Genomic DNA, 11,794 nt, shown 5'->3' with positions numbered 1-11,794 from the left:
TTCACAACCCTTCCTCTAGCCCCATCTGGCCCATTTTGGCCCCAATTTTTAGTCTGGCCAATAACCCTGGCCGTTGACCTCAAGGAACCCCTGACGAGCCATGATCAAGCCCCGGAAGTGACAGTGCAAATGCGACTGGCCCTGGCACGCACTAGCATGCCCCCTATTAGCCCGACAGTGGAAATGTGGCTAATGATGGGTGTGAGTGCTATGGGGCGATAGTCATTAAGGCACATTGGAGAGGAGTGTTTTGGTACTGGCACAATAGACGTGGACCTAAAACATGTTGGCATAGTTGCTTGGGTGAGGGAAAGGTTGAAAATTTCTGTGAAGACCCCTGCAAGTTGTTCTGCACATGCCCTAAGCACACCTCCAGGAATGCCGTCCGGGCCAGCAGCCTTGCGTGTGTTGATCTGGCTCAGTGCAGTGTGGACATCTGTGGAGGTGAGTTTTAGGGGTTGGTGGTCTGCTCAGGGTGTGATTTTCGTGGCCGTCTTCTTGCTGTCGCTGTTGAAGCAAGCATAAAGTTATTTAGCTCATTAATTAATTAAATCATAGTCATCATTGATGGCATGGTGAGAGACAAAGAAAGGTGATCAGACTGTCCGATGTGGGGGAGGTTGTCGCGGTGTAAGCTCCATCAATGTTTGTGTAAACATGATCCAAAGTCTCCTCTGGTGTGGCAGGAAAAATGCTGGTGGAATTTGGGGAGGACTGACTTTAATTTGTAGTGATTAAAATCACCCGCGACAATAAAAGCAGCCTCTGGGTGAGCAGTCTGTTGTTTACTAATGGCTGCATGAAGATCGTTAAAAGCAAGCTTGGCATTAGCATCCAGTGGAATATAGACTGCGGTTATTATGGTGGAAGTGAACTCCCGCGGCAGATAAAAAGGTCTACATTTAACCAACTCTAGGTTGGCTGAGCAGTGTCTCCCAACAATGACAGTGTTGTACCCCAAGCTTTGTTGACATAAATGCACAATCCACCGCCTCTTGTCTTGCCGGAGTCCAAAAGTCTCTTACTTTGGGTGTTGCGAAGAGGAACTTGTCCATTTTGTTCGCCAGTGACCTCTCATTGGCGAGGAAAATGCTGGGTAAAGAGAGCCTTATCACTTGTTCTTTGCTTTGTGATTCACATTTTAAATTTTGTTCTTCACTGTTGTTGGAAAAATGAGTTCTTCCATTGAAGATGTATTTAGGACATGTATATGAAAGATAAACAGTCATGTAGCTACTGTCATGTAACTGATTCTTCTGTGCTTCTTTTTAAATAGTAATGAATACCTGAACTCGGTATTAAACAAGCTCTGGGGGCCAATTACAAAAGACTGTAGTATCCAAAAGTGAACTGCACTTCTACTTGTATCTTGCATAGCCGGAGCTTGTGTAAGGCTTGTGTAAGGTTTTATGGCAAAAATGACCCTGCACAAACAATTAAATCTATACCTTCTGTTGCTAACAATGTGCAAATGATTAGAAAGTGTCGATTGAGCCATTATTTTAAGATCTGCTCGTGTTGCACCAAATTTTAATTTATTAAGCATTTTTACAGTTTTGCACATTATAACAAATCCCACGTTTTTGTTGAGCTTAGGAATACAATGGCCAATCAGAGGTTATCAGATGAATCATTGGTTAAACTCATCAGCTTTGTTGAGTGCATGCATGTTGCTGACTGAAATCTGGATTCTTGTGAACTCTCTTATCCAAACAGCAAAACGCAGATGTACATTAATACATTAATTTTGCAGTGTAGACAGCTTCAGTGATTGAACAATAGTTTATTTTTTTTTTATTTTTTGAGAGTGCTTAAACTTGCAATAGATAAAACTTAGTGATAATGTCACTTTATGTAGGCTATGTAATTCTGAATAACCGTACAAATGAAACATTAGATAATTGTCAGTTTCTAATGTATTAATTAAATTGTTATGTTAAATACAAATTCAGTCCCATGAAACAGAATGTCCTCTGAAGGTTCCCAGAATGTTCTCCTAACCTTTTTACTCCAATACTACAGCTGTACATTAGTAGCTTAATCATCCAGCATCCGGTAGAGTAAGCAACATGGTAGACGGGTGAATGTATAGCTCAATAATCAGTACTAAACCATGTCAAGTCGAGTCACCTTTATTTATATAACATTTTAAACTAAATAGTTTTAGCAACTGAACAACATTAATTAAGAAAACAGTGTGTCAATAATGCAAAATGATAGTTAAAGGCAGTTCATCATTGAATTCAGTGATGTCATCATTCAGCTCAGTTCAGTTTAAATAGTGTCTGTGCAATCATTTGCAATCAAGTCAACGATATCTCTGTAGATGAAGTGACCCCAACTAAGCAAGCCAGAGGCGACAGCGGCAAGGAACCGAAACTCCATCGGTGAAAGAATGGAGAAAAAAACCTTGGGAGAAACCAGGCTCAGTTGGGGGTCAGTTCTCCTCTGACCAGACGAAACCAGAAGTTCAATTCCAGGCTGCAGCAAAGTCAGATTGAGCAGAAGAATCATCTGTTTCCTGTGGTCTTGTCCTGGTGCTCCTCTGAGACAAGGTCTTTACAGGGGATCTGTATCTGGGGCTCTAGTTGTCCTGGTCTCCGCTGTCTTTCAGGGCAGTAGAGGTCCTTTCTAGGTGCTGATCCACCATCTGGTCTGGATACGTACTGGATCCGGGCGACTGCAGTGACCCTCTGATCTGGACACAGACTGGATCTGGTGGATACGGTGACCTCGGAATAAGAGAGAAACAGACAAATATTAGCATAGATGCCATTCTTCTAATAATGTAGCAAGTACATCGGGTGTCATGGGAGGTGTTCCCAGGTTCTGGTTTACCTAATTAATGCAGCCTAAAAATACTTTAACGGATTTGGATATTAGAAGCATATTTGTGTGTTATGTATAAACCAGGTTATAGAGATGGATCTTTAATCTAGATTTAAACTGCAAGAGTGTCTGCCTCTGTAACTCTGTAATAACTGGGTCATGATTTCTGGAAAAACATTGCTGTAGAGTCATGATTTTTCTGACTATGATACTAATGATGTACTCATTTCATTTAAAGGATCTAAATTTAGACAGAAATGTTGCCCCACTGCCTGAAGTCAACATAAACGATTCAGACCTGCTATTTTTAATCATTTAATCTATATATATTTTTATCTTTAAGCAGCATGTTTTATTTCTTGAACTTGCAAATTTGGTGTTTTCTTACTGTAACGGAGGCCAGCTAGTAGTGCTGCGCAGGTAAACCTCACTCCCTAATCTCAAGAGACGCACTAGCGACAGACCCTAGTGGCTGCAGTGATTTAGCCTCCTTTTTAGTGCGTCCGCCTCCCATGCATTGGAAAAATAAGGTGGATTCCAATTATTTTCTTTTAAAAGTAGTCATCTAAAACTCAGTAGTTAGAGTATGCCACCACTCTACTCTTTTCACTCCAATTTCTTAAATAAGTAAATAAATCTTGATTTATTTTCCTGAACAGTAGGTAACAGTATATTTGTTTTAGGTGACACAAAGAAGTCGAGGGGCATGGATGCTGACATTGGAGGGACAAGCTGATTTCATCACTGGTCTGGCTGCCATTTTTGCCATTTCAATTTGAATTTTATCAAAGGTAATTTCTACATAATATTGTACTTGAGGGTTTTTTTATATTTGGTGGGTTAAACAAAGAATGTTTGGATGTTTTGGATTTTGAGAGCCGTGCTGGATCACAGCAGCCAAGCGATGATGACCCCCGTTTCTTCCCCTCAAACAAGTATGTGTGTTGCAGCTTTAACATTTGTGTCTTTGCTGGAGACCAGAGAGGAAGCTTTTTTAAAAGGATTGCGATCCTTCTTCCTCTGCAAACAGTACATATAAAATTATGAACACTGTTGAGTGCAAATGCTGCCTGGATAAATCACACACCTTTACTTTGTTGCAGTCTGTTCTTGACTGTGTGTTTGTGATGGAAATATTTTTTAAGCTGCTGTTATTTAAATGGTTAGGGTTAATATTACCTTGTTCTGTCACTTTTTTTAGTATGTACTGCAACAGCAGTGACCCACTGAAGGTGGTTACTGGGACCAGGATGTCAATCTAGTGTGTAAACAATGTTCCAACACCAGAATGGACAAACCAAACTCTGGCTTTGTGATAAGTAATTTGGAAGTAGTAATGTAGTAAGAAGATCCCTGAATATGTTCTAAAGTGTGTCCTGATTCAATGGAGAGACGCACGATCATCCGAACCTCTTTGCTGGAAAGTTTAGACTGGATTTATTTAACTGAAAAATAAATGTGTAAAATTGATTGTTTTGTGTCTATCTGAATTGAACATATCTTTCCAATGTTATAGGTTATTGATGGGTTAAAAAATTACAGTATTTTATAATAAATTAACAATACATTTTAAATTATTTTTTTAAATTAACAATACTATTTGTTGTTAATTAAAAGCACATTGTGAAAGTAAAAATACTTTCTTTGGCCTTCAAAAAGAGCACAATATCCACTTTAGCTGGTCCATGCTGGTTGCTGAGGAAATACATCAACTTTGCGCTGTGGATCGTCGGATTGGCTTTCACTGTGGATGAAGTGGACTCCAGCCTGAGGTCATCATTGTGTTTGCCGCAACCCCCCAGTATCTTCTTCCTCGAATCTGCCGGCTGTTCCCCGTTAGAGCCACTAGCTGCCTCTCATTCAAGCTATGGGCCATTCCTAACTCTTTGCAAGGTTTTTCCCCCTGGATAATCGCAAAAATAGTTCATGAAGCTTGCTATGTTTTGTCCATACAGATAATATTCAAAAAATAATATGATTATAATATGTTTCTGTAAATTTCAAATGAAGGTGAATGAAAGTAAATAGATCCTCGATAAATATGAATGTTTTAATAAAATGTGTGTCACCACATATTATTCAATAAAATTATTGCATAAAATCTATTAAATTAGAGCTGAGCGAGTTGTGGACATGGTAAGATTAAACTTATTTTAGTGAATAAAGTACCAACTTTTCGGCCTTGTTAGTGTGGGTAAGTTACACAAAAAAATATTATTTTATCCTTGCTTCTAGAAAATCCTCTATATGCTTCATAACAGCTTATCGTAGTCATAGACATCTAAATTTAACGTGGCTTTAAGCACTATACATAATTAAAGTTTCACTTTCACCACTAAGCCATTAAAAGTGGTGTTTACATGGAATAATTGTAATTTGAGTTTATCTTGTGGTACGAATGTTGAGTCTCCGCATCAGTAGGAAAGCAATAAAACGAGCATCTTCCATCTGAAGACTTGTGTTGCATTTAAGGGCAAAGGGAAAAAAAATTGTTCACCAACAATATAAAATGTTTGAACCATTAATTGGTTATTCTAGAAATAATTGTATTACATATTTTACTACGACTGGAAAATTCTGTAAATTGATAAACTGTTTGGTGTGATGAAGTTTAATGCCTCAAACAGCACCATGTAGTTGCATTTAGTAACTTGTTAGCAACCATATTTTTTAACAGGGTCATATAATGTTGCCAAAAAGAACGTTATTTTGTGTATTTCGGTTTAATGTAATGCAATGTTTATGCGGTTTAAGCTTCAAAAAAAACATTTTTTCCAGATAATGTTCATTATTGTTGATTCTCTATGCCTCGCCTTTTTGAAACGTGTCTATTTTTACAAAGCCGTGTAAACATAAAACCATATCTGCATTTGTGATCAGAGAAATGACAAACAACAAGTGCTAGTCTACACTGATCAAAACTTGTGTTTGAATCATCAGTGGCAAATTATTTAAATATATGAAAAACATACAGATAATTACTCAGAAGTGCCAAATTGTCCTTGCAATGTTGGGACTGCCCCACTTTATAGAGTAGCCTTTGAGCACAGACCCATTGTCTTTTCTCCCAGGATCAGGCAACAGTCTTCCATAAAATGAGCTGCACACATCTGAATATTTGGGTTGATCTGTTCTATAACAGTGCTGTAAATACAACTTAACCACTGATTTCTAGTTGTGTCCTCTTTCGGAAGACCATACATAGTAGTTTTGCTTTCACAATGAAACACACAGCATCACACAGCGGCCTAGAGTGAGGAATGGGGGCTTGCGGCAACCACATGTGATGTGGCACATCTATTTATTTATTTTCTGGAACAGTTTTGACAGAAAATAGCAAGCATTAAGTAGAATGGCCGTTTTATATAAGGGAACCTTGTGTGATTTTCACTGAAATATACTTCTCTCATTTTGTCTTCTAATCCTCAATCACGAAGTTGTTGGTGTTTACTGAGTGCCATGCGAGTCTATAATCTTAAATTAATTTATTTGTGCAGAACGGCTTTTTTAACAACACCTTATACGCACGTAACTTATTTTTCCTCCTTTTCACTGCTTCTCTCTCCAGTCCAGCGGGTAGCGCCAAAACACACACTTTGTTTTGCTAAACACCATTAAACCTCGGAAGAAGAAGATTTGTTTCACCGTGCTCTCTGTTGTTTTGTCGGGAAACAGTTCTAGATAGTTGTTTCTGTAAATAGAAAAATAAAGTTTTTGAATCAGATCAGTAAATACCTGTAATATCCACATCCTCACAGTTCTAATTCATTTTTAAAGCAAGCAAGAATATCTTGAGTATCTGAACCCAGATCTGCTGCTGTGAAGATGTTGTTTATTAAAGAAGAGAGTGAAGAGAACACGAGTGAACCAGAAACCTGGAGAATAAAACATGAAGAACCAGAAACCTGCAGAATAAAACATGAAGAACCAGAAACCTGGAGAATAAAACACGAGGAACCAGAAGCTTGGAGAATAAAGCAAGAGGAACAAGGAGGTTGGTGTTCATTCTTCTCTTTGTGTGTTACAGAGTAGTAATACGTGTAATCTGGATTATGTAGTGCAATTCCATTTTAAATGTAATTTTTAAATACTCGTAATTGCAACTACAGTTACTGTTTTATTGATTACACATTATTCACACAATAGCAATGCATTATTCATAGTTTATGTATACATTCAGGAAATCTTCCAGTTTTCTGGACATTCACACAAAGAGCCCCTGGATTTACACAGATCGTTCATGCTTTATGTTTTAACACTGCATCAACTACTGATGGACATGCTAATTTTGAATTGAATTATCACACTATATTATTTAGCCATGTAGCCTACTATGTCTTTGGAAGGCTTTTGTCTTTAGTTTCAACCACATTAAATTCAGAAATTAATGTTATTTACATGAAGTGCAGGTGTTATGGATCAACTGGGGATCGTGTTAACTGGGGACATGGTAGTATCAGCCACTGATGTCACGCCCATGAACCGTTACCTGAACGTCTGATGCATGCAGCACAGAGTGTCAAAGTCGTCATTGGATTGGTTGAATTATACAGGATTTCCAGGAGATATATATATCCCTAATGTATATAACGCACTGGTGTCTTAGGCTCTCCACAATAAAAGGCCACTCTAAAATGTGAAAATGTTTTATCACACAGCACGATGCCACAGATGAATACTGTGCAATAATCATGCTGTCTAATCAGCATCTTGATATGCCACACCTGTGAGGTGGATGGATTATCTCGGCAAAGGAGAAGTGCTCACGAACACAGATTTAGACAGATTTGTGAACAATATTTGAGAGAAATTGGCCTTATGTGTACATAGAAAACTCATGTTCAACTCATGGGGCAAAAACAAAGTGTTTATAATTTTGTTTAGTATATATATATATATATATATATATATATATATATATATATATATATATATATATATATAGATCTATTTTGTTTTAAAGTTATTAATAATAAGTGAAGTGTGGTGTACTGACAAGTGCACTGGTGTAACAAAGTTTCAGATAACAAAGTTTATTGTTAAATACCCTGCTCCATAAAATATTTTGTCACCACATTTGAGTTATCATTACTAAAATGATAATTTTGTTTGTATATGTATTTTTTTATGTATATATTGTACCAGTCAAAAGTTTGGACACACAAATGGTAAATTTGTCCAAACTTTCGACTGGTATTCTACTATAATACAGCTACACGTAAAGCATATTGGCCTATATATATATATATATATATATATATATATATATATATATATATATATATATGAGATATTGTGTCACTCTGAAATTGTCTCTAAAATCAACAAGTGTGTGGTCTCTTGGTCTAGTCGGATATTAGAATGTTTTTAGTAATTTTCGTGGATCTGTATGAATAGGGACCATTTTAAAAATAAGTTTCCATCTTTATACAAATATTTCCCTTGTATTTTCCAAATATCCCAATAGGTTTTCATATTTTGTATTTTTTTTTATTTTAGGCCTGATGAAAGTGAAAGTGGAAAATCAAGATCTGAATGAAGTGGAGGAGAAACATCAGGATCAGAAAGATCATGGTGTCACTGGAGAAAAATCTGTGAGTTGTAGCGTTCAAATAACAGACGTCAAAAGGCCTTTCAGCTGCTCTCGGTGTGGAAACACTTACATACATAAAAGAAGCCTTATGAAACACATGAGAAGTCATAGTGAGGAAGAGCCTTCCAGCTGCTCTCAGTGTGGAAAGAGTTTCACATGTAACAGAAGCCTTGAGGATCACATGTTAATTCATACTGGAATAAAGCCTTTCTCCTGCTCTCAGTCTGCAAACACTTTCAAACAGAAAGAAAGCCTTATGAAACAGATGAAAATCCATAGTCGGGAAAAGCCTTTCAGTTGCTCTCAGTGTGGGAAAACGTTCACGTGTAACAAAAATCTTAAGGATCACATGTTAATTCATGCTGGAATAAAGCCTTTCTCCTGCTCTCAGTGTGGAAAGAGTTTTACACAGAAAATACACCTTCAGAATCATCTGGTAACTCACACTTTAGAAAAGCCTTTCATCTGCTCTCAGTGTGGAAACACTTTCACACGTAAAGCAAACCTTAAGAAACACATGTTAATTCATACTGGGATAAAGCCTTTCTCCTGCTCTCAGTGTGGAAAGAGTTTTACACAGAAAGGACACCTTTATCATCATTTGGTAACTCACTCTTCAGAAAAGCCTTTTACCTGCTCTGAGTGTGGAAAGTCTTTCACACGTAAAGGATACCTTGAGACTCACATGTCATTTCACACTGGAAGTAAACCTTTCACCTGCTCTGAGTGTGGAAAGAGTTTCATATGTAAAGGAATCCTGAGGAATCACATGATAATTCATGCTGGAATAAAGCCTTTCAGCTGCTCTCAGTGCGGAAAGAGTTTTACACAGAAAGGACACCTTAAGGTTCACACTGCCAATACACATTTATCTGCAAAGAACACGTAAAATGAAATTTTGCATCTGATAACATAAACTTGTGCGCTGTGTAGTGATGGATATTGTTACGTTTTTAAAGGTATTACAGCTCTAACTGATACTTCTGATTCTTATTGGTTCTTTTGACATTTGAAAAGAAAAACAAATCAGACATTTTAAAGAAATTAAGAACACATTCAGAACATTGCTGACATTTTATAGTTTCTCAGTCCCTTTGGCCCAAATACAAAAATGCATTTATTGTTCACACCAGATTTGAAATTCTTAATCATTTAAACAAACTGCAGATGTTTTGGCATGTGTGCCAAAGGATAAGTATTGTCTACAATTTGTGCAATAACTAAATGAACTAAATAACTTCTGAGACAAATTATTTATACATTTTTCATCATGTGTGGCTTCACATACAAAATGATCCCAAATCTGTAAAATGTACTTATATACACAAATATCTACCAATGTCCAACAAGATGTAAACTTGTAGCATTAGTATTTTTTTTTTTTTTTTTGCCTCTATCTCTCTGAGGGATGGCATTTTGAGGCAGGTTTATTTTTCCCACTGTTTCTTTATGAAAGAAATGTGTAAAAAATATACATGCGAATGTTAATTTTCTGTTTACATGCAACACACTACTACACGAATAAATGTACTTTACAATTTCAAATGTGCATATTCTTTCTCAGTGTATTATAATATTGACTTTTCCATGTAAACTTTTACCTACCATTGAAATCTGCTTGCGAATAAACACATCCATGTGTGGCCCAAATGGGTTCTACCTAGGGCCTGATCAATATTGTCCCATACAAGAACACGTCTTCTGTTGAGAACCTGATAGATTTAATCTCTTCAATTAAATTGTACAAAAACATGCTGAAAAAATGAATCAAACACATCTGGTTTATGTTTATTAATGTCAAGGTAATGTCTCGTTCACACTACAAGTGACATGCAACAACAAAGCAGAACAATCCCATTCATTTAGATGAAGAGTAAGAGCATTTTCTGGAAGACATGAGCGACAGTTACAATTGGCGAACAGATGTGGGCCTCGTATGGATCAATTGATGCAGTTATTGGTGGATGTCCCTTCCCTGCGCGCCTGCTATTGGGGAATATGCCACCTGTACCTTTGTGATTGATTTAAAACGCTAGGTATGTAATGGTCTACAAATATAAGAGATTAACAGATAGCAAGATTTACTATTTAATCTATTTTTTTAAATACATTTTTATGAGAATTTCTCATTTGACCCATAATTGAAATGGGTGCTTTTAACCAAGTTTCCCAAAAGGGTCAGTCAGGAAGATAAGTTGCAGACCATTCCCAAATAAAATGTCTCCATATGAATTCAGTACAGTTGATAGCGTTCCGAATATCATCTTTGTAATGATGCTATGTGACCATAGAAAGTATCCCCCTTAAGTCATATTGGGAACATTAATATATGACCAACAGAGGACCATGTTAAGAACATTATGTTAACATCCCATTTTAATGTTTTTCATGAGACCATAGAATAACCAATACATAATGTAAATTAATTAATTATATTCGGACTCTGGCAAAATATCAATGCCGGTATTACTAGATCTCAGTGTGGCGTTTGACACTGTTGATTATAACATACTTCTACAGAGACTGGAAAACTGGGTCTGGCTTTCTGGGATGTTACTCAAATGGTTCAGGTCATACTTAGAAGGGAGAGGCTATTATGTGAGTCTAGGAGAGCATAAGTCTAAGTGGATGTCCATGACATGGGGAGTCCCACAAGGCTCAATTCCAGCACCGCTCTTGTTTAGCCTGTATATGCTCCTGCTAAGTCAAATAATGTGAAAAAGAACCAAATTGCCATCTATGCCATCTATGCTGATGATACCCAGATTTACCTAGCCTTATCGTCAAATGACTACAGCCCCATTGACTCACTGTAAATGCATACCTTGACTCTAGGGGTCAAACAATAAAAAATCAAGTCAGGAATCTTGGTTTGATTCTGGAGACACACCTTAGTTTCAGTAGTCACGTCAAAGCATTATCTAAATCAGCATACTATCATTTTTAAAAAATTGCAAGAATTAGATGTTTAGTTTAGAAACTTGTTCATGCCTTTATCACCAGAAGGGTGGACTATTGTAATGGTCTTCTCACTGGCCTTCCCAAAAAGACCATTAGACAGCTGCAGCTCATCCAGAACGCTGCTGCCAGGATTCTGACTAGAACCAGAAATTCTGAGCATATCACACCAGACCTCAGGTCTTTACACTGGCTTCCAGTTAAATTTAGTATTGATTTTAAAGTACTTTTACTCAATGACCTAGGAATTAAATACATTGCAGCTATGCTCACTGAATATAAACCTAACAGAGCACTCAGATAATTAGGATTGAGCGAGTTTGAAATAGCAAGGGTTCACATAAAACGGGGAATCTGCTTTTAGTTATTATACTGCATGACATACAGCCAAGTATGGTGACCCATACTCAGAAT

At 37.1% G+C, this 11,794-nt stretch overlaps 1 protein-coding gene across 1 annotated transcript; it reads left to right on the top strand.

Moving 5' to 3' along the window:
* Window positions 1–6,145: 6,145 nt before the first annotated feature.
* On the top strand, window positions 6,146–9,942 carry LOC113078301 (gastrula zinc finger protein XlCGF8.2DB-like). Its single transcript, XM_026250624.1, has 2 exons — window positions 6,146–6,823; window positions 8,329–9,942. Exons 1-2 carry the CDS (start codon window positions 6,655–6,657, stop codon window positions 9,309–9,311), a joined length of 1,152 nt encoding a protein of 383 aa, XP_026106409.1. The 5' UTR covers window positions 6,146–6,654; the 3' UTR covers window positions 9,312–9,942.
* The last annotated feature ends 1,852 nt before the right edge of the window (window positions 9,943–11,794 follow it).

This window comes from Carassius auratus, unplaced genomic scaffold, assembly GCF_003368295.1.
Source record: "Carassius auratus strain Wakin unplaced genomic scaffold, ASM336829v1 scaf_tig00025154, whole genome shotgun sequence".
Classification (NCBI taxonomy): Eukaryota; Metazoa; Chordata; class Actinopteri; order Cypriniformes; family Cyprinidae; genus Carassius; species Carassius auratus.
The sequence above is the reverse complement of the archived record's forward strand: the minus strand, read 5'-3'. Positions and strand labels throughout refer to the sequence as shown.

Bases quoted from the DNA above. Each gene is read 5' to 3' on its own strand.
- LOC113078301 (XM_026250624.1), top strand. From the start codon at position 6,655: ATGTTGTTTATTAAAGAAGAGAGTGAAGAGAACACGAGTGAACCAGAA. The intron at 6,824-8,328 runs GTTGGTGTTCAT...TTTTTATTTTAG, and splicing joins AAAGCAAGAGGAACAAGGAG to GCCTGATGAAAGTGAAAGTG.